Consider the following 23928-nt stretch of genomic DNA (forward strand, 5'->3'; position numbering starts at 1 on the left):
GAGGTTCTGTTGCTCCAGCCCTGCCCTGTTATGTGGGGCGTGTGCTGTGGAGCAAAGGAAGAGCACCTTGGTGCCAGGGTAGCTGGACTGTCTTAGACACAGGTCAGAGGGTGATACGAGCATCTTTGAGTCATTTGTGAGCCTACTGTTCACAGCTAGAGAAGGTGAATTTTCTCTCAGGAAGTTGGAATCACAATGAGGCCATTCTAAACCTCCTGCACGATGTTACTCCTGCAGGCCATGATGGGTCTTTGGGAACAGACTTGGCCTCTTTCCTACTCCTTTTGCTCTGGAAGAAAGCAGTACCTTCTGGCTGAGGCTGGACATCTCAGATGTGGTGGCCACCATTTCTCCCTCTCTCCTTCTCTCTCCCTGCCTGCTGACGTCTCCAGTTTCTTCATGATCACCACGGTCCCTTTGGGGAATGTGCACATAGGGGGCTGTGGAACAGGTCCCTCTTTCTGTGCCCATGTGGCCATTCTTCAGGCACATTTATGTTCTCTTTTCATGAACAGGAAAGAAATCTGAGTAACTGAAGCCCTGTCTGTGCCTGTGTCCTATAGCGCCAGGCTGGACGGCAGAGAACACCAGCCCAAGGCACTTTTGACCTCTGTCCTAAAGCCTGGAATCCAGGGAGCCCCAGTGATCAGCTCCCTGGAGCTGCTTCACAGCCCTAACTGGTTTACTGTTGGCACTCCAAGACCACAGCCCCCTCCCATTCTGAAGTTACCCAGACCTTAAAAACCAGCCCTGTAGAATCTCTGGAAGGCCATACGAGAGCAAAGGCTCCTTTGTCACTCCAGATTTCTTCAGACAGAAGAGAGAACATGAGCCCTCAGAAGCCTCTCCTTCTAGTCTTTCGCCACCTCATCAGAAGACCTTACCCCTAGTCCTGTACTTTTTTCCCCTGGGAAGGGATGGGGGCCTGGTGAGCGAGGACAGCTCCCATCCTGATATCTCCAGGGGGGTGTGTGCAGTGCCTCTCTTGTCATTTCTGTGGCTGACCCTTCTGTATGTCTTCAGTGACTCCTGGGCTCCCATCACTGATGACTGGGGGGAGATGGAGAACAAGGACACATTACCTAATTTTCAGGACCTGGTGTAAAATGAAAATGCGGAGCTGCTTGTTTGAAAAGCAGGGAAAAGGTACTATTAAAAGTATTAAAATATACTTGGGTGGGAGTGGGTAGGAGGCTTGCCCCTGCTAAGATACCTGCCAGATACACTGTGATCCTGTCGGCGGTGGGGGCAGCTGCAGATGTGGTGCCTGAGTAGGGTGGGGCAGGTCAGGCAGGTCAGGCAGGTCCTGGGGTGCCAGGGGTGGGGGACCTGGTGGCCCAGAATCCGTCCCAGGAGGAGGGACCATGCATGAGTTTACACTCCAAGCCCCCAGCTCATGCTCCATTGTTCCATTGGACTTCACTCACAAAACACACGTTTAAAGAAAGTTTTATCAAGAATTTCAACACAGAGACTACAGAGCATTAGCCCCCAAGCACTATGCCCTGTGTATGTAGGGTCCTGTACAGTCTTGCAGGTTGCACGCTCGTGAAGCCAGCCATCCTTGTGGAGAGCAATCAGGTTGATAAATAACACATGCTTCTTGAACATGTTATGTGTAATTGGCATTGGTGAAGCAGAAATTAAAACAGCATGTCCGCTCCCCACAAGTTTCTCATATTAATCAAGCAGGTGAATGGAAGTCTCTGGGGTCAGCGTTTGAGGCTTCTATGGGTGAAGAGGAAGGGTACTGGGTACTTCACTGATAGAGAAGGGCGGGTATTATCTTGAAGCATAGGCAGGAATTTGGCTTGCATTGATGGCAGGGAGGGGAGCGTTCTAGTTTGGGCTCACTCAGAAGCAGCTCTGAGACAAGGATTGAGCAGTTCTTATGTTAGATGAAATGAACACTGGTAGGGAGGTGGGGAAGTGAGACAGAGGGCAGGCGCAGTATCCAGCAAGTTACTAGTGTGAGACAGCTAGGAGACAGTGTGGGACATTCGCCTCAGCTCCCCACCGGAGTGTGGTGGCTGGCTGTCTATGCCAGGGGTCAGCAAGTTCTTTCTGTAAAAGACCAGAGAGTAAATATTTCAGGTCTTGCAGGCTACATACACAAGGAGCTCTGGTAGCAAAGTGGTTAAGTGTGTGGCTGCTAACCGAAAGGTTGGTGGCTTGAGTCCACCAGCAGCTTTGTGGGAGAAAGATGTGATAGTTTGCTTCTGTAAAGATTTACAGCCTTAGAAACCCTGTCGGGTAGTTCTTGATCCTGTAAGGTTGCTCTGAGTCAGAATTGACTCGACAACAGCAGGTTTGGTTTTTGTTTTTTAAGGCTACGTGCAGTCACTGTTTCATATTTTTTGTTTTTGTTTTCTATGATCCTTAAAATATAAAAAACCATTCTTAGCTTATAGACCATACAGGAACAGGCCATGGCTGAATTTGGCCCCTGGGCTGTAGTTTGCCAGACCCCTTATCTACACAATAACATCAGCCACTGGTGGAGGGCTGCTTCCAGCCAGCGGGATCCCAAGCATGCATCTGCTTTGCTTAGGCAGAGCAGCCTCTGGGGGCCACAGATCGCTCTTGGGCAAAGAAACGCAAGTATTGGCAGCTGGAAGGTGGGCCAGCGCACCCAGAAAGGAGATTAGAGGGGAAAGTGAGGGGCACCTGCATCCCCAGTTGCAGGAGGGGCTCGGGGAGGCCAGATACGGGAAGCAGGCTGCATAGGCACACCAGCAGAAAACCGTGTGGTATGTGGCTGCGGGAAGGTACCAGTCAGGGAGCCGGCGGCAAGGAGGGCTCTAGTGCAGACGAGCCCTGTAAGCCAGCAGAGGAATTTGGATGACTTCAGTCCCCATACTTGCTGGGGAGATGAGGAAGTGATTTCAGGGGTAGGAGCAGTGAATCCAGCTAGGTTGTGCTGTTCCATGTGAGAGTTGATGTTTTCTTAGTCTAAGTGGAAGCCGGGGAAGTGGTGAGACGGTTGATTCTGGACGTATTTTGAAAGTAGAGCCCTCAGGGTTTCCTGAGGACTAGGTGTCGGGTGTGAAAGAAGAGTCAAGATCAAAGTGTTTGGCCTGAGCAGCTAGATGGGTGGAGCTGAGGCAGGGGAGGTTTTGGAGCCCTAGGCTCATTTCCTCTGCCCCTGTGAGATCAGGGGAAGCCAGATACCATCAGGTCCTAAGAACGAATTTTGCAGAAGCAACGTGGGGGTGGGGGTGGAGGTGGAAGGCCCCAGATAACTTCCTTCTTAAAATGCCCTTAGTCTTTTTTCTTAAAACAGCATTTTTACCTCTGAAAATTGCCTGATACTTTTCCTTCCAAACATTCCTTTTGGTCTGGAATGTCAACCATGGTCAGTGATTATTGCCTTGGATTTTGTAGAACCTTTTTCTTGGCATTTGTCTCCTGCCTATATTTAAAGCGGGAAACCCTGGTGGCGTAGTGGTTAACTGCTATGGCTGCTAACCAAAGGGTCAGCAGTTCGAATCCGCCAGGCGCTCCTTGGAAACTCTATGGGGCAGTTCTACTCTGTCCTATGGGGTCGCTATGAGTTGGAATCGACTCAGCGGCACTGGGTTTGGTTTTTGGGTTTATATTTAGAGTAATATATAGGCTTTCAAATTTTCAGACAGAACGGAAATGTAGTATGAAGCAGTATAATGTGACGTTAAGGACACAGACTCTGGCGTCCCGCTGCCTGTTTTTCCATCACTTTTTACTGAGATTGTAACTCTTGCATACTTCGTTGGGTTGTGGTGAGGCTGAAATGAGTCGGTGGACAGAAGGCACTTGGATAGGTAGCTGGCACATACTAGGTGCTCAGTGAGAGACCATCATCGTTGGTACAGAGACTGGAACAGGCAGGTCCACTGTCAGTGCTAAGAGCCACGCTGGGTGCTAGGTGCTTTGGCAGCTTGGAGGAGGAGGGGACTCAACTGAGATCTTGAGGAGGGGAAAGAGAGGAAAGACTTCCTGGGCAAGTGATAACTGCAGCTGAGGCCTCGAAGATGAGGCAAGTGATAACTGCAGCAGAGCTTTAGAAGGGGACAGACCCAGAGGAGTCGTGTGTGGCTCCAGGTAGTGTTGGAGAGAGAAGGCTGGAGAAGAACAGTGAGCCACTGTAAGCATTTCAAGACCTTTGGACTTTATCCTAAGGAGGTGGATGCTTTGGAGTATGTGCCCTCAGTCTCTGTTGGAATGTTCAGACTCCTGGAATTAAAAAAAAAATTTTTTTTGACAGTGTTTTTTATAGCGCCTTAGCTTTTCTTTATTGTGATATATATATATATATATATATATATATATATATATATATATATATATATATAACAAAACATTTGGCATTTCAACATTTTTTACATGTACAATTCAGTGACACCAATTACATTTATCATGTTGTACAACCATCACCAGTGTTTGCAAAATTTTTCATCACCTTTAACAGGAGCTCAGTGACTCTTAAGCAATGAGTCCACCACTCCCCCTCTTTCCTGCCCGTGGTAACCACTAATAAACTTTGGTCTCTAGATACTTGCCTTTTCTAGATATTTCATATAAGCTGGATCATATATGTCCTTTTGTGACTGACTTATTTCACTCAGCATATTTTCAGATTTCATCCATGTTGTAGCATGTAGGAGGACTTCATTCTTTTTTATGACTGAGTAATATAGTCCGTTGTATTCCACATTTTTATCCATTCATCTGTCGATGGACACTTGGGCTGTTTCTGCCTTTCGACTATTATGAATAGTTCTGCAACGAACATTAGTTTACAAGTATCTGTTTGCGTTCCTGCTTTCAGTTCTATTGAATGTATACCTAGGAGTAGAATTGCTGGACCATACGGTAATCCTATGTCTAACTTTTTGGGGAACCACCAAACCATCTTCCACAGCGACTACCATTTTGCAATCTCACCAACAATGGATGAGGGTTCCAGTTTATCCACTGCTTCACCAACGCCTGTTGTTTTCTTTTTTGTTTGTTTCTTTTTTATAACAGTCATCTTGGTGGGAGTGAAATGGTAACTCATTGTGGTTTTGATTTACATCTCCCTAGTGACTAATGAACCCTATGAGGCAGTTCTACTCCATCCTGTAGGGATGCTAAGAGTCGGAACCGACTTGATGGCAGTGGGTTTGGTTTTTGGGTTTAATGACTAATGAGGAGTCTGTGGATGTTGCAAATGCTTAATGCACTCATGCCGAAAACTGAAAGGTTGGTAGTTTGAGTCCACCCATAGGTGTCTTGAAAGAAAAGCCTGGCAATCTGCTTCTAAAAAATCAACCATTGAAAACCCTATGTAGTGCAGTTCTGCTCTAACACACATGGCGTTGTCATGAGTCAGGATCAACCCAGTGGCAACTGGTTTGGTTTTGTTTAATGACTAATGATGTTGAATGTCTTTTCATATGTTTGTTGACCATTTATGTATTCTCTTTGGTGAAATGTCTGTTTAAGTCCTTTATTCATTTTTTGATTGGGTTGTTTGTCTTTTTGTTAAATTGTAGAGTTCTTTGCATACTCTGGGTATTAAACCCTTATATATGGTGCATAAAATTTTTCTCCCAGTCGGTAGGTTGTCTCTTCACTTCACTGATAAAGTCCTTTGATGAACAAAAGTTTTTAATTTTTGTTAGGTCTCATTTATCTATTTTTTCTTTTGCTGCTTATGCTTTGGTGTCATAGCTAAGAATCAATTGTTAAAAACCAGGTCCTAAAGCAATACCGCTGTGTTGTTTTCTAAAAGTATTAAATAGTTTTGGTTTTCACAATTAGGTCCTTAGCCCATTTTCAGTTATTTTTTGTTTAAGGTTCTTTCTTTTGCTTGTGGAAATCCAGTTTTCCTAGTACCATTTATTAGACTCTTCTTTCACCCATTGAATGGACTTAGCACACTTGTCAAAATTGAATTGACCATATATGTTGGGATTTACTTCTAGACTCTAAATTCTGTTGTATTGGTCTGTGTCTGTCATGATACCAGTACCAAGCTATATTAATTACTGTAGCTTCATAGTATGTTTTGAACTCTAGAAGTAAGTCCTCTTACTTTATTCTTCTTCAAGATTGCTTTGGCTGTTTGGGGCCCCTTGCAGTTCCATATATATTTGAGAATTGGTTTTTCCATTTCTGCAAAGAAGGCTGTTGGAATTTTGATGGGGATTGAGTTGAATCTGTAGATTGCTTGGGGTCATACTGACATCTTAACAATATTAAGCCTTCCAATCCGTGAACACACAATGGTCTTTCCATTTATTTAGGTTTTTCCTTTCTTTCAGTAATGTTTTTGTAGCTATCAGTGTACAAGTCTTTCACTTCTTTTGTTAAATCTTTTAGATGCAATTGTAAATGGAATTGTTTCCTTAATTTTCTTTTCAGAATGCTTATTGCTGATAAATATAAATTTGACTGATTTTTGTATGCTGACCCTGTATCCTGCCACTTTGCTGAATTCATTTATTAGCTCCGGTAGCTCTCATGTGAATTCTTTGGGGTTTTCTATATATAGGATCCTGTCATCTGTGAAAAAAGATAGTTCTACTTCTTCTTTCTTGCCTAATCGCTCTGGCTAAAACTTACAGTACAATATTGAATAGTAGTGGTAAGAGTGGGCATCCTTGTCTTATTCCTGATATTGAGGGGAAAGCTCTCACTTTTTATTAAATATGCTGTTAGCTGGGTGTTTTTCATAAATGCTCTTTATAAGAGTGAGGCATTTTCATTCTATTCCTAGCTTGTCGAGTGTTTTTTTTCTAACTTATTTGTTTTTGTTGAGAATATACACAGCAGAACATATACCAATTCGACAGTTTGTGCATGTACAATTCAGTGACATTGATTACATTCTCAGGTTGTACAGTCATTCTCACCCTCCTTTTCTGAATTGTTCCCTTGTCTTAGGCTGGTTTCTCTAGAGAAACAAAACCAGTAAAGCGTGTATGTACATATACACATAGAGACAGAGATTTATATCAAGGAAATGGCTCATGTTTTTAAAGGCTGTAACATCCCAAGTCTTTAGGGCAGGGAACAGGATTCTCCTGATTCATGTACCCTCAGGGGCTGGTGAACCCAAGATCAGCAGGCTGGAAAGTAGGGCTGTAGCAGGCTGTGGAGATCGATGAATCTCAAGATTGGCAAGCAGTGTGCTAGCTCAAGTCCCAGTAATCGGAGGTCAGACGAATGGGAACCAGCTGCAGAATCTAGAACAAGCAGAAGCCCTGGCACGGCAAGCAGAGAGAGCCAGGCAGTGGAGGGCAGGGAAATGAAGGCTGAGGGGGCAGTGAGCCACCATAGGCCCTGCCCCTGCTGGTACCACTCATCAGATCCCATCATCAGGGTGCTCATGTATCGAATTTCAACAGAGAAGTGATCACAACATTATAGGACTGCCAAAACACTGAGAATCGTGGCCTATCCAAGTTGACACACAATCTTAACCATTATAGCCCACCCCTTGTTAACTTGGCACCTTACACATCTCCCCAAACCATACACAATCTCTGAATAAAGACAGTTACAAAATCATACTTGGGCCCAGCATAATGCGACAAACACACATACAACTGAAAATGCAGTAGCCCTGTTTACATCTTATATTTCATAACTGAAGAAAACAAAAAAGTTTGATGCTCACATACAAAGCAGAAATACTCATAACAATTACAGTCCTTATTTCTGCAACTGGTCACGTGGCCGTCACTGGTATTTAGAACTACCTTCTTCTACCACCTGTTTCGTATTCCATTTGCCCTCAGCACGCACCCTAGCTGGTCGTGGTTCTTTGCCTGGTGGGGTGACCCAAACCTTCATTCCTGGTGGGGTAGTCATGTCAGAATTAGGTTGCCGTAGTTTTCCTTTGACTTTAATTACAGGGCATGGTAGTACTAAGAGACGGCCTAAGGGATCTCCTGCGTTCCAGACACGCTTTTCTTTACCTCCATTATATAATATCAATCCGATTTCCTCTTGGTAATCAGAATCAGTCACATCAGCCAGTATGGTAACTACCTTCTTTGCCTGTTGATCCAGAGGCATAAGGAGACCAAAGTGGCCAGGTGGCATTCTTAGCTTCTAGTTCAGTGGAATCAGGGATGTGTCTCCAGGTGGGAACATTGCTCCCTTTGGAACTAAGACTTCTTGACCTGCAGAGCATAAGGTCATGGGGACAGGAAGCAAAAATCTTGTGAGTGGGTCACTAGGGGTAATAGTGAGTGGTGCTACTCCCGTTTCCACCCCTTCATTCCTGGACTCATGAATCCTGGCTGTGGGAGCTATAGCACTGTCTTGGACACTGGTTTAGAGCACATATGGCCTCCTAGAGAACATTGCCCCAACCCTGCAAGGTATTGCTACTTAGCTGGTGCTGTAATTGTGTCTTTAAGAGGCTGTTCTTTCAAGCCACCGGCTTCAGGATGATGGGGAGCATGGTAAGACCAGTGAATTCCATGAGCGTGGGCCCACTGCCACACTTCATTTGCTGTGAAATAAGTCCCTCGATCCAAGGCAATGTTGTGTGGAATACCATGATGGTAGATAAGACATTCTGTAAGTCCACGGATGGTAGTTTTGGCAGAAGTGTTGTGTGTAGGGAAGGCAAATCGATATCCAGAGTAAGTGTCTGTTCCAGTAAGAACAAAACGCTGCCCTTTCCATGCTGGAAGTGGTCCAGTGTCATCAACTTGCCACCAAATTGCTGGCTGATCACCTTCAGTTATGGTGCACTGTCGAGGACTCAGTGTTGGTCTCTGCTGCTGACAGATTGGGCACTCAGCAATGGCTGTACCCAAATTGGCCTTGGTGAGTGGAAGTCCATGTTGCTGGGCCCATGCATAACCTTCATCCCTGCCATTGTGGCCACTTTGTTCATGAGCCCATTGAGCCATGATGGGAGTAGCTGGGGAAAGAGGATGAGTGGTTTCCACAGAACTCATCATCCTATCTACCTGATTGTTAAAATCCTCCTCTGCTGAGGTCACCCTTTGGTGAGCATTCATGAGATGCAAATATCTTTACTTCTTTGGCCCATTCACAGAGATCTGTCCACATAACTCTTCCCCATAAATCCTTGTCTCCAATTTCCTAATCATGTTCCTTCCAGGTTCTTGACTTTTCAGCTAAACTGTTGGCTGTAGCCCACGAATCAGTATACAGTCACACATCTGGTCATTTCTCCTTCCAAGCAAAATGAACAACCAGATGTGCTGCTCGAAGTTCTGCCCATTGGGAAGATTTCCCTTCACCTCTGTCCTTCAGGGAGGTCCCAGAAAGGGGCTGTAGTGCTGCTGCTGTCCACTTTCAAGTGGTGCCTGTATATCGCACAGAACCATCTGTAAACCAGACAAACGTTTTCTCTTCTTCAGTCAATTGATCGTAAGGGGCTCCCCATGAGACCATAGGTGCTGACAGGGAGATGGAAGGTAATGTGACAGGAGTGGAGACCATGGGCATTTGGGCTACTTCCTCATGCAACTTGCTTGTGCCTTCAGGTCCTGCTTGGGCCTGATCTCTTATATACCACTTCCATTTAATGACAGAGTGCCGCTGTGCACGTCCAACTTTATGACTCTGTGGGTCAGACAACACAGTTCATGATGGGCAGCTCAGGCCACATGGTGACTTGGAGTCCCGTGGTTAAGAATTCAGTCCCTGCTAAGGCCCAGTAACAAGCCAAACCCTGTTTCTCAAAAGGAGAGTAGTTACCTACAGAAGATGGCAGAGCTTTGCTCCAAAATCCTGAGGGTTTGCGCTGTCATTGACCAATAGGAGCCTGCCAAAGACTCCAAACAGCATCTCTACCTGCCATAGACACTTCAGGTGCCATTGGATCAGCCGGGTCATGTGGCCGACGTGGCAGATCTGCCTGCACAGCAGCCTGAACCTATTGCAGAGCCTTCTCTTGTTCTGGGCCCCACTCAAAACTAGCAGTTTTTCGAGCCACTTGATAAATAGGCAGGGGTAGCACACCCAGTTGAGAAATACGCTGCCTCCAAAATCTAAAGAGGCCCGCTAGATGTTGTGCCTAGTTTTTAGTTGTAGGAGGAGCCAGATGTGATGACTTTTCCTTCACTTTAGAAAGAATATCTCGACATGCCACACACCACTGGACCCCTAGAAATTTCACTAGGTAGAAGGAGCCTGAATTTTTGTGGCATTAATTTCCCACCCTCTAGCATGCAAATGTTTTGCCAATAAGCCTGGCCATTCTTCCTTACTAGGTCCAGTCAGCGTAATGTCATCAACGTAATGGACCAGTGTGATGTCTTGTGGAAGGAAAAGGCAACCAAGGTCTCCGTAAACTAAATTATAACCTAGGGCTGGAGAGTCGTTCTAGCCCTGAGGTAGGCAACTGAGGGTGTGTTGCTTGCCTTGCCAGCCGAAGGCAAACTGCTTCTGATGATCCTTCAAAACAGGTATGGAGAAAAAGGCATTAGCCAGATCAGTAGCTGCATACCAGGTACCAGGAGGTGTATTAATTGGCTCAAACAATGAGACTACATCTGGAACAGCAATTGCAATTGGATTTACCACCTGATTAAGTTTTCGATAGTCCACTGTCATTCTCCAAGATCCCATCTGTTTTTTGCACAGGCCAAATAGGTGAGTTGAATGGGGATGTGGTCAGAATCACTACTCCTGCATTCTTCAAGACCTTGATGGTGGCAGTAATCTCCGCAATCCCTCCAGGCATGCTGTATTGCTTTTGGTTTACCATTTTCCTAGGTAAGGGCAGTTCTGTTGGCTTCCACTTGGCTTTTCCTACCATAATAGCCCTTACTCCATTTGTCAGGGATCCAGTGTGGGGGCTCTGCCAGTTATCTGAGTGTATCTATTCCAATTATGCATCCTGAAACTGGGAAAGTCACTACAGGATGGGTTCAGGGACCCACTGGACCTACTGTGAGACTGACAAGAGCTAAGACTCCATTAATAACCTGACCTCCATATGCCCCCATTCTAACTGGTGGGCCACAGTGACATTTTGGGTCTCCTGGAATTAGTGTCAGTTCAGAGTCAGCATCCAGTAATCTCTGAGAAGTCTGATTATTTCCCTTTCCCCAGTGAACAGTCACTCTCGTAAAAGGCTGTAGATCCCTTTGGGAAAGGCTGGGAGAGAGATTAACACTTAAGTTATTGGAGTTATTGCAGTGTATTGGAGTCCTTTCTCAAGGGGACCCGGCCTCCCCTTCAGTCAAGGCGTTGTAGATCTGTAAACTCCATCAAGTCTGGAAATTGATCGAGGGGCCGTGACTCTGTTCTAGTGATTGGAGTTAGACTGCTGTTCACTTGGCGTAGAAGTCATCTGTTTGTATAGATCAAATATCTAGTACATTTCCTGCCTGTTTCACTCGTAGGGACACCGTGAGTCCATGTGAGTCAGGCTATTCTGATTACTGTTTTGACTCTGCTGTCCATTATGGTAACCATGCCCACCCTGTCTTTGTTGATTGAGTGCTGCCACTTGGGCCCTGCCACCATGAGCTCCAATCAGCCCCATTGCAGTTAGGTGTCTTAATTCAGTGGACAGTTCCCACTGTCAAATCTGACTTACATAAATTAGCAATCACAGCAGTCTTCAAGGATCCTGGGGCTCCCTTCACAAATTTGTTCCTCACCGTTGTGGTAAAGGTGTGTCCTCTGGGCACTCAGCGTATGGGTCTGTGGGTCTAACCTGATACATCCACTCTAACATGCCAGTTTCCCTAAGCCTTTGGATACCTTCTTCTACAGTATACCAAGGCAGCTTGATTTAGTGTAGGCCACGGCGTAATCCATGCTTCAGCAACCCAACCAAATAAAATATTACATCCTTTCCTAACTTCTCGAGCTAAAACATTCAGTGGAGGATCTGTGCTTAGTGAGCCCATATCGATAAACTCAGACTGATGCATCTGTATGTTCTTTGCACTATTATCCCATACTCTTAATAGCCATTTCCACACATATTCCCCAGATTTCTGTTTGTACATATTAGACAAGTCAAGCAGTTCTTTTGGAGTGTAGCATACCTCCTCCTGTGTTACACTTTGTACTTCACCTTTCGGGGCTAGCTGGGACTTAAGTCTAGGTGTGGGCCTAGAAGCCAAAATCAGTGGGGAATTGTCTTGAGAAAATTCAGCTTTGTCTTGTAAAGCATCTGCCTCAGGTGATGTCCCAGATAATGACTCAGACAAAGGTGCTTTAGAGGCAGCTGGGTTAATCTCATTAGATGGGAGTGGAGGGGCTAATGATTCTGTTGGGAGCAGTGACTCAGTGGAATTTAGGGATTCAGTGTCTCCAGCTTCCTGATTATCTGCCCATATGTCCCCATCCCAGGTTTCAGGGTCCCAATTCTTCCCAATCAGTACCCTCAGTTTAACTTCAGACACCTCTCCAGATTGGCAGTTGTGTTGTCATTGTAATTCAGCCAGTCTTACAGTAAGACCCTGGGTTTGGTTTAGGCAATATCAGCTCTGTTAACTTCAAGAAATAAGACTTTCTTGAAAGGCACAATTGGAAACTTTGAGGTCATTTATGCAGCGCTTGAGCTTTGACTCTAAAGTCCTGAATTCATCTCTTTGACAAGTTTGTCTAGCGAAAGTAGGACCAACCAACCAGCTTCCTTATAGTTCTCATTATGACAAAATTGTAGAAAGGTATCCTCCATGCAGTCACCCAAACCCTTGTCTTTCACCAGTACCTGATCTGTTGGTGGTGATATTTTGCGTATTTGATTTACCACTTCGTGCCAGGGATTAGCAGTGCCCTCTTTACCACTGGAAGCAGAGTCATCAAGTCTTTAAGACTAACCAGACCTGAGAACCAATTTAGAAAATTCATCCTTACAATTTTGTTCCTCTAGGACCTCTCTCCCCTATGCATCTGTCAGTTTTTCATACCGTGGGGGCTTGTGTGTTGCTGTGATGCTGGAAGCTATGCTACCAGTATTCACATACCAGCAGGGTCACCCAGGGCAGACAGGTTTCAACTGAGCTTCCAGACTAAGACAGACTAGGAAGAAGGACCTAGCAGTCTACTTCTGAAAAGAATTAGCCAGTGAAAACCTTATGAATAGCAGTGGAATGTTGTCTGATACAGTGCTGAAAGATGAGCCCCCGCAGGTTAGAAGGCACTCAAAAGACAACTGGGGAAGAGTAGAGTAGAGTCGACCTTAATGACGTGGATGGAGTCAAGCTTTCGGGACCTTCATTTGCTGATATGGCACCACTCAAAATGAGAAGAAAACAGCTGCAAACATCCATTAATAATCAGAACCTGGAACATACAAAGTAGGAATCTCATAAAATTGAAAACCATAAATGAAATGGAACGCATAAAGATCGATATCCTAGGCATTAGTGAGCTGAAATGGACCAGTGTTGGTCATCTTGAATTGGACAGTCATATGGTCTACTATGCCGGGAATGACAACTTGAAGAGGAATGGCGTTACAACATTTCAAGATCTATCCTGAAGTACAGTGCTGTCAGTGATAGGATAATAGCCATACGCCTACAAGGAGGACCAGATAATACGGTTATTCAGATTTACACACCAACTACTAAGGTCAAAGATGAAGAAATTAAAGATTTTTACCAACTTCTGCAGTCTGAAATTGATTGAAAATGCAATCAGGATGCACTGATAATTACTGGTGATTGAAATGTGAAAGTTGGAAACAAAGAAGGATCAGTAGTTGGAAAATATGACCTTGGTGATAGAAACGATGCCGGAGATCTCATGATAGAATTTTGCAGGACCAATAATTTCTTTGTCGCAAGTGCCTTTTTTCACCAACATAAATGGTGACTAAACACATGGATCTTGCCAGATGGAATGCACAGGAATCAAATCAACTACGTCTGTGGAAAGAGACGATGGAAAAGCTCAGTATCATGAGTCAGAACAAGGCTAGGGGCCAACCGTGGATCAGACCATCAGTTACTCACATGCAAATTCAAGTTGAAATTGAAGAAAATTAGAACAAGTCCACGAGAGCCAAAGTACGACCTTGAGTATAACCCACCAGAATTTAGAGACCATCTCAAGAACAGATTTGATGTGTTGAACACTAATGATCGAAGATCAGACGAGTTGTGGAATGACGTCAAGAATATCATATATGAAGAAAACAAGAGATCATTAAAAAGACCAGGAAAGAAAGGCCTAAATAGATGTCAGAAGAGACTCTGAAACTTGCTCTTGAACATCAAGTAGCTAAAGCAAAAGGAAAAAATGATGAAGTAAAAAAGCTGAACAGAAGATTTCAGAGGGCAGCTTGAGAAGACAGGGTAGTATTATGATGACATGCGCAAAGAGCTGGAGATAGAAAACCAAAAGGAAAGAACACGCTCAGCGTTTCTCAAGCTGAAAGAGCTGAAGAAAAAATTCAAGCCTCGAGTTGCAATGCTGAAGGGTTCTACATGGAAAACATTAAACGACACAGGAACCATCACAAGAAAATGGAAGGAATACACAGAGTCATTCTACCAAAAACAATTGATCGACAATTAACCATTTCAGGAGGTAACATGTTCAGGAACCGATGGTACTGAAGGAAGAAGTCCAAACTGCACTGAAGGCATTGGTGAAAAACAAGGCTCTGAGAATTGATTGAATACCAATTGAGATGCTTCAACAAGCAGATGCTGCTCTGGAAGTGCTCACTTGTCTATGCCAAGAAATTTGAAAGACAGCTACCTGGTCAACCAACTGGAAGAGATCCATATTTATGCTTATTCCCAAGAAGGGTGATCCAACTGAATGTGGAAATTATTGAACAATGTAATATCACATGCAAGTAAAATTTTGCTAAAGATCATTCAGAAGTGGCTGCAGCAGTATATCAACAGGGAACTGCCAGAAATTCAAGCCCGAGTTAGAATAGGATGTGGAACTAGGGATATCATTGCTGATATCAGATGGATCCTGGCTGAAAGCAAAGAATACCAGAAAGATGTTTACCTGTGTTTTATTGACTATCGTAGGCATTCGACTGTGTGGATCATAATAAATTATAGATAACGTTGAAGAGATTGGGAGTTCTGGTACACTTAATTGTGCTCATGAGGAATCTGTACATGGGTCAAGAGACAGTTGTTTGAACAGAAGGGGCTACTGAGTGGTTTAAAGTCAGGAAAGCTGTGCGTCAGGGTTGTATCCTTTCACCATACCTATTCAATCTGTATGCTGTTCAGATTATCCAAAAAGCTGGATTATGTGAAGAAGAATGGGGCATCAGGATTGGAGGAAGACTCATTAACAGCCTACGTTATCCAGATGACACACCCTTGCTTGCTGAAAGTGAAGAGGACTTGAAGCACATACTGATGTGAAGGTCAAAGACCACAGCCTTCAATATGGATTACACCTCAACATAAGGAAAACAAAAATCCTCACAACTGGACCAGTGAGCAATATCATGATAAAGGGTGAAAAGATTGAAGTTGTCAAGGGTTTCATTTTTACGTGGATCCACAGTCAACATCCATGGAAGCGGCAGTCAAGAAACCAAAAAGTGTATTGCATTGGGCAAATCGGCTGCAAAAGACCCCTTTAAAGTGTTGGAAAGCAAAAATGTCACCTTGAGGACTAAGGTGCGCCTGACCCAAGCCATAGTGTTCTCAGTCACCTCATATGCATGCAAAAGCTGAACAGTTAATATAGAAGACCGAAGAAGATTAGACACCTTTGAATTGTGGTGTTGGCAGAGAATACTGAATATACCATGGATTGCCAAAAGAATGAACAAATCTCTCTTGGAAGAAGTACAACCAGAATGCCCCTTAGAAGAAAAGGATAGTGAGACTATGTTGGACATGTTATCAGGAGGGATCAGTCTCTGGAGAAAGACATCATGCTTGGTAAAGTAGAGTGTCAGCAAAAAAGAGGAAGACCCTCAACAAGATGGATTGACACAGTGGCTGCAACAATGGGCTCAAGCACATCAACAATTTTGGGATGGCGCAGGACTGGGCAGTGTTTCCTTCTGTCATGTATAGGGTCATCATGAGTCAGAACTGACTTGATGGCGCCTAACAGCACCAACAACAGAACCACTCTCAGTACCAAATGTCTTTGGCAGGGTTCTCTAGAGAAGCAAAACCAGTAAAGCTTATATAGAGATAGAAAGATTTATATCAAGGAAATGGCTCACAGGGGTTTTAGAGGCTGTAATGTCCCAAGTCTGTGGGGCAGAAAAGCGGATTCTCCCGATTTATGTAGCTGCAGGGGCTGGGGAACCCAAGATTGGGAGGCCAGAGAGCAGGGCTGTAGCAGGCTGTGAAGATCAACGAATCTCAAGATTAGCAGGCAAGTTGCTGACTCAAGTCCCAAGAACTGGAGATCAGACGAACAGGAGCCAGCTGCAGGATCTAGAACAGGCAAAAGCCCTGGCAAGGTGAGCAGGAAAAGCCAGGTGGCAGAGCCCAGAGAGATGAAGACTGAAGGGACAGTGAGCCACTACAGGCCGTACCTCTGCTGGTACCACTCAGCAGATCACATCATGGGGGTGATCACATACCAGATTTTAACAGGGAAACGATCACATTATATGACTGCCAAAACACTGAGAATCATGGCCCTGCCAAGTTGACACACAGTCTTAACTGTCACACCCTCCATTAACATAAACTCACTGCCCCCTATGTTTCCTACCTAATCTTTCTTGTTGCTGTTGTCAACTTGATCCCATATAGATCTTAAAAGAGTACAATGCTCAAGGCGGACATCCTTTACTTGTTAAGCTAAAATATTGTTTTGCTTGTAAGAAGACTTCAGGGGATATTTTTCCTTTCAGGTTTAATGTTTAAGGATCATCTCAGGGTAATAGTTTTGGTGGTTCATCCAGCTCCAGGGTTCCAGAAAGTCTAGAGTCCATGAGAATTGGATATTCCGTTCTACATTTTCCCCCTTTTGATCAGGATTCTGCTCTAGACTGTTTGATCAGAACATTCAGTAGTGGTAGCCAGGCACCATCCAGCTCTTCTGGTCTCATGGCAAAGGAGGAAATTAGCCACACATTCCATTTCTTCTTCCTGTTCCTGACTCTCCTTCTCCCCCTGCTCTTCAGGCGATTAGAAACTCATTGTCCTCTTGCAAGTTTCTAAGACCCAAGACACTACACAACAAACTAGGAGATAGAATTGTTGAGTGTTTTTTTCATGCAAGGGTATTGGATTTCATCAAATGGCTTCTCAGTTTCAGTTAAGATGATTATGTGGTTCACAGATGTTTATAATATTTAAAATCTTGAGAAACAGGCTGCCTTTAATTTAGTCAGTGTATCTTGAGCAGCTACGGTGTGGAAGGTAAATGCAGACAAATAAAATGTACTTCTGCCTTCATCTTGTAGTGGAGCTAAAGCTGCAGTGGTTTTGGCTGTAGGCCCCATACTGCTCTCTGCACACCAAGACTGGGAGGCAGGCCTGTGCCTTGTCGGGAGCTTTCCCCAGCAGGGCCTTAACTAAGCCCAGACACACCCCTTGACACCGACCTCCAAACACCTGAACCTTGGCTGTGTCTGTCAGTGGCATTTTAAAAAGCAGTATGCTGAGAAAAAGATGGGAAGTGAAGTTAGCATATGAGAAGACAATGCCTTGAGTATATAGGTGTCTTCCATTCTTTTTTAACCCTGGTTTAACTTCTTTTTCTTTGGTGAACTATTGTCTATTCATGTAGAAATTCCCTGGGCTCACCTCACCCTAACCGACTGCAGTGTACAACTGCAGGAACTCAGGATGGAGAACAAAACAAGCACATTGAAGTTCAGGCTTTCTGGAGGCCCTAGTGTGGTACCCTCCTGTCCTTTTCTTGATCAGAGATCATTTTTTTAAAGATAGGCATTTTTTCAGTACTTTCTCTTTGTCTTGTCTCCAATACCTGCATTGGTTCCACTGTGTACTTTGTATTTGCATGCAGAGCTTTTTAATTGTTTGCATGCTACTTGCTGCTGGGTACTAAGCAAGTGTGAATTGAATAAAATTTTTTAAATGCGTAAATCTGTTGGGTGAGTATTAGGCTATCCCTTAAATGTTAGCAAACTTTCCAGGAAGCCTTTTGAGTAGTAAATCTTCAGGCTGTCAATAACCTGGTGTGGAGATAATTACTATTTTATTACTTCTATAGAGTTGTTCATGTGGCCTCAATCTGTTTTTTTGTAAAAAGAGCGGCTTTCTGGGTTTCATAATAGGAAGTTGATTTAGGATAGGAGGAATGGCCATAAATAAATGTTTTAGGTTTTCCTTAGATGAAACAGTGAAAGTTGACCGTGAAAAAGAGTTTCCTTTAGTCTGATCACCAGATGCATTTCTGGACTGAAGAATGTCCACTTTGGGTCTGTGTCAGTCCATGCTCAGCCTCATTCATGCCATTTCGTGGATGTCCCACAAGGTGGAACACTAAAGGAGATATGTTTGTAGAGCAGCCTTTCTTAGTAATAATTCATTGATCTGTTGAAAGAGAAATAGAATTATAACTGCATCAGGATAACTGATGTTTGTCTCAGTTTTCACTAAAGAGCCAGCTCTGATTTTGGACAAGTCACATATCTTCTCTGGACTTTGTTTTTTCACCTCGGCTTGGTGATTTGTCTTCCCTTCCATCACTCCCTCTATTGTGCATCCTTTGGAAACCACAAGTACACAATCTATTCACCTTTCTCTGTGTGTAAAGGCCAGGACTACTAAGTAGATGCTGTTGTACCTTTGTTTAAGAAAAATGCAATTCAAAACCATGAAGTAATAAATTAGTAAATTAGAGAATACGAAGTTGCTTTGCTAAAGAGTTTGCTACATGCCTCCCAGCACCTTTCATTTCTATTTAAACTATAAAAACTTAGGTGAAAATTGAGCATAAGATGGTAGATTTCAATTTTAGTGTACAGTAATTTAAAATATATCCATGATTGCTTTAAATATAGATGGAATAAATACTTAGGTTAAAAGAAGATTGTCTGAATTAATTTTAAAAAAGACTATATGCTGTTTATAAAAGATAGATCTAAATATAAGGAAACAGAAAGATTGAAAAGAAGATGGATTAATACAGCTATATTATACAGATACTAACCAGAGAAAGCTGTTTAGTTCCATTAATGTCACGAAAAAAGACCGTAAAGCAAAAAAAAAAAAAAATTAGAGATAAGAGGGTCACTTTATAACAATATACAGTTTAATTGACCATGTAGCTATAGTAATTCTAAATATGTTTGCATTTAATAACAGGGCCTCAAAATATATAAAGCAAAAGCTGACAAAAGGAAAGGTAATATTTTTACATTCCTCTCTAATTGATAGAATAAGGAGCTTGAACTTGCATATGAGCAATTAATGTATTTCAAATGTTTGAAAATTAAACTAGCTTTATAACTCAGTATATGATCAATTTTTAAATGTTCTATGGTGCTTGAAAAGAAGGTATATTTTGCATTCTTGGGGTAGAATGTTCTAGATATGTCCATTAGATCAAATCTTTTTTTTTCTTTAATAATTTTTATTGTGCTTTAAGTGAAAGTTTACAAATCAAGTCAGTTTCTCACACAAAAACTTATATACACCTTGCTACATACTCCCAATTACTCTCCCCCTAATGAGACAGCCTGCTCCCTTCTTCCACTCTATCTTTTCATGTCCATTTCGCCAGCTTCTAACTCCCTCTATCCTCTCATCTCCCTGACAGGGGATGCCAACATAGTCTCAAGTGTCTACCTGATCCAAGAAGCTCACTCCTCACCAGTGTCCCTCTCCAACCCATTGTCCAGTCCAATCCCTGTCTGAAGAGTTGGCTTCGGGAATGGTTCCTGTCCTGGGGCAACAAAAGGTCTGGGGGCCATGACCACCGGAGTCCTTCCAATCTCAGTCAGACCATTAAGCGTGGTCTTTTTATGAGAATTTGGGGTCTGCATTCCACATCTTTTTTCTTTTTCAAATCTTCTGTATTCTTATAGATTATTTTCTGCTTATTCTATCAATTACTTAGAGAGGGATATTAAAATACTGTCTTTTTGTCAGCTTTACCACGTCCCTTCTGTATCCAGCTTAAGTTTCTGACAGTTCCCTGTCCATATTTACTGCCGCAGCCACTTTTTGAATGATCTTCAGCAAAATTTTACTTGCATATGATATTAATGATATTGTTCGATAATTTCCGCATTCGGTTGGCTCACTTTTCGTGGGAATAGGCATAAGCATGGATCTCTTCCAGTCGGTTGGCCAGGTAGCTGTCTTCCACATTTCTTGGCATAGAGGAGTGAGCACTTCCAGTGCTGCTTTAACAGAGGAGTTCCGCTTATCCAGCTTGGTCTTGAGGAAGTTGGTTGTTTAATGAAAAAAGTTAAAGGAATCATAGAAATTGAATCAGAGGACTCCAGTTCTAACCCTATTGGGGTAGTGTGTATTAGATTAAACCCTTTGCCAGAAAGAACAAAAACAAAGCCAACTAAAAATAGATTAAAAAAAAATAAATGAAAGAATAAGATTAACTAATATAGGCAGGACTTGAGGGGCTTTAATTCTTAAGAGAAGCACACATGGTGAGCTCTGCAGGAGCCATAGCCTTTTCCCTGAGGACATTTGCAAATCATGGTGAAAGGAAGAAAGTCCTGATGGTTTGAGTAGACAGAAGTCAGAGTTTGGGGTTGTCAGAATAGCTGAGAACTGGGGACTAAATCTTGGAGAGCAGGGAACCACAGAGAAGCGTAAAAAGTCTGCATACAGATTCTCGTTCAATTTATTATTCTCTTTTTCTCCTCTAATTGTTTTTTAAATTTTATATTCTATTTTGGAGATTACCCTCAACTATTACAGTGTACATCCTTGACTTACAGATTGCCTATTATGACTGCTTTTATGCCCACCAAAAGCCATATATAAAAATGATCATAATAGCTTTATTCTTTTTTTTTTCCTTTATGTTATATAACAACAACAACCAAAAAAACCTGTTGCCATTGAGTTGATTCCAACTCGTAGTGACCCTATAGGACAGAGTAGAACTGCACCATTAGGGTTTCCAAGGAGGGGGTGGTAGATTCGAACTGCTGACCTTTTGGTTAGCAGCCATAGCTCTTAACCACAGTACCACCAGGGCTCCCTTTATGTATGTGTGTGTGTGTGTGTGTGTGTGTATATATATATTTTTTTTTTTTTGGGGGGGTAAATATATAGGTAACACAGCATTTGTATAATAGCCTTGTTGTTAATGGCTCAAATTGGAAACAACCAAATGTTCCTCAAGAGTGGAATAGGTAAGGACACTGTGGTATATTCACTCAGTGGGATAGCACATGAAAAAGGATGGTCTGTTGTTACATGCACTGCAATATAGATGAACTTAGCAGATATAATTTAAATGAAAGCAGCCAGTCACAAGGGTACATAAGTGGAATGGATGATTTCATTTATAGGACATTCAGAAGCAGGCAGAACTAATCTGTGGTGATAGAGGTTCAAATAGTGGTTACGTTTGGTGGGAGGGAATGTCACTGAGTGGGAGGGAGCACAGGGCTGCCTTCTGATCTCAGTGTTCTGTAGCTTGAAACTAGGGTAGTGGTCGCACAGGTATGTACACATGTAAACATTAGTTGTACTGTACCTTAAGATTTGTGCATTGTACTTTATAAAATTTATATCTCCGTTTTTGTTTCTTTTTTTTTAACTTAAAAAAAAGTGACACCTGAAACAAAATGCACATTTGCCAACTTTTTGATGTAAGACCAAGGTTTTCCTTTGTGTATAGTAGGAGAATTTTGTTGCAACTTCAGTGGTTCCTGTGTTGCTAGTCTGAGAGCAGGCTCTGCCTCCCATAAGGGCGTAACTCTTCTCTTCTTGTCCACCCCAGCTGCCCACTGCTGAACACCGTTGCCTTCTGTTCAGCAGAAGTCCACACCTTCATTGCGTTGTATACAAATGTCACGATCTGTTCCTTTAAATTGGAGCAAGTAGTTTAAGACTCTTGCCCAACAACCTGAATTGGAACCTTTCTGGATTTCATAGTGTTTTCCTAGTTTTTTTTTAGTTGTCTTATGTATACCTGGTTTGACAACAATTTTTTTTAGTGTCTTTCCTTTGTTAAGTTTCTAAAAATATTCAGCCAATTTAATGAATTGGGATTCCTTGTAAGTTTTCTGTGAGTAAAATAAGTTTGAAAAATCTCACCTAGATGCCTTCTAAAGGTCCTTCTAGCTTGGAAGTTTTGTGGTTCTAATGTTGTTATGTCCATTTTCCTCTGTCCTAGTAGGAGAATTTTGTTGCAACTTCAGTGGTTCCTGTGTCGCTAGTCTGAGAGCAGGCTCTGCCTCCCATAAAGGCCTAACTCTTCTCTTTTTGTCCGCCCCAGCTACCCACTGCTGAAACTTCCCTTGCCGGGCACAGGACCTGTGGAATTCACCACTCCTATGAAGGATTACTCGCCCCCGCCTGTGGACTCTGGCCACAAACAAGGAGATCCTAGTGATCAGCCGGAGTGGGTAGGTGCCTAGCACGTTGCTGAGGAGAACGCAGGAGGTGGGGTGGAGATTGGCCGAGGCAGGGTTGTCTGAGTGGAGTGAAGGTGGTCAGTATCTGATTGGTGAATTCATGTACTTGAACAGACTTACAAAGGCACAAAGATATTTAGTTAGTTGTACATTTAATGAATAACCTTTATTGAAAAAATGATGCAAAAGTGTGACTCTCCAGGAAAAACTGGAATCTGTGGTTGCCGCTGCTGTGTCCAACTGGGTCTGGGTTCATACCCTCTGGGGAGGGGCTCTGCTGGGCTGCTCACACGCCTTGCCCAGGTGCCAGGCAGTGCCCTGGTGGACAGATTATCATCTCCTTGTACCTGGGTGGGTGTGAGAGCCACTGAGCATTCCTAGAGCATGTGCTATCGTCAAACTCCCAGTACCTCTCTGAGAGCTGTAGTGTGCACCGAATTCTTTTCACACCTGTTAGGTCTTATTTTCTCCTCACAATCCAGCCAGGTAAAACGTGCAGGTTTTTGATGCCCTTTATAGGTAAGGAAGCTGGGGCCCGTGGTGATTAAATGCCTCAGATAGTTAAATGGGGTCAGAGCTGAAACTAGAACTCCAGGTCCCTTGACCCTAATCCCACTGCTTCTTCTGGACCATTCAGTTCTCAGTTCATTGTCCTTGGGCTGAGCATTGATAGGAATGAGGAGAGAACAGCCTTTCCAGTTGAGGGCCCCGGGCACAGGACCTAACTCACCTAAGTGGACTTATTTGGAAACTATACAAGCTTGATCACCCATTCCCATGTCTTTAATCTGTCAGATAATGGGCCAAATGACCTTCCTTGCATCTGTTGTGCTTTGGCCCCGTGAATTGTCGGAATTGCTGAGCCTGTTGTTGTGGAGGAAAACCGAAGCTCAAAGGCAGAGCTCTCCCTCCCTTCCTTTTGTCTGACGTTGTTGCAGGTTCCTTCCTCATTTCCTTTTAGGTTAATGCAACAGCTTAGTAACTTGTGATAAACCCGGCTCTACTGTTGCTGAAATAGAGGCATATCTGGTTACAGCAACGCAGGGTATCAATGGGAAGAGCTTGTTGCTCCCGTGAAGGCCAGAGGGAGCATGGTCCGTTAGTGGCAGAAACCAGTTCTGAGCCTTCACATCCCAGCCAGTTGGCCCACTGTGGGGCCTTCTTGGTTCAAACCTTTTTGCTTCATTAACCTCCTGATGCAGTTCTACCACATAATGGAGCAGGTAGTTCCAGGTCAGATGAGGAAGTCTGTATGTGTGGCTGTTTCCTGACTAGTGGAGCTCAGTGGACCTGATGGTGCAGAATAGATGTTGATGGTGATCAGGCTCTTAGGAGTCTTACTTGTTTGTGAGCCCTTTTAACTCTTTGATGCTCTTCTTTGGCTTGGGATGATGACAGTAATTGGATGTACAGGGTAACATAAGGGCTCAGGAAGCAAAGGGCCATCCCTTTTCTCTCTCAGATCG

General features: G+C 43.4%; 1 protein-coding gene across 5 annotated transcripts in view; it reads left to right on the forward strand.

Moving 5' to 3' along the window:
* Positions 1-23928, forward strand: part of SCAP (SREBF chaperone) — a 109186-nt gene that overhangs the window by 55074 nt on the left and 30184 nt on the right. For all 5 annotated transcript variants that reach the window (XM_064274621.1, XM_064274622.1, XM_064274623.1 and 2 more), the window contains exon 3: positions 22324-22453. In XM_064274621.1, the coding sequence (XP_064130691.1) occupies positions 22324-22453 (130 nt within the window). The remainder of the gene's footprint in view (positions 1-22323; positions 22454-23928) is intronic.

Source organism: Loxodonta africana, chromosome 22, assembly GCF_030014295.1.
Source record: "Loxodonta africana isolate mLoxAfr1 chromosome 22, mLoxAfr1.hap2, whole genome shotgun sequence".
NCBI classification, from domain to species: domain Eukaryota; kingdom Metazoa; phylum Chordata; class Mammalia; order Proboscidea; family Elephantidae; genus Loxodonta; species Loxodonta africana.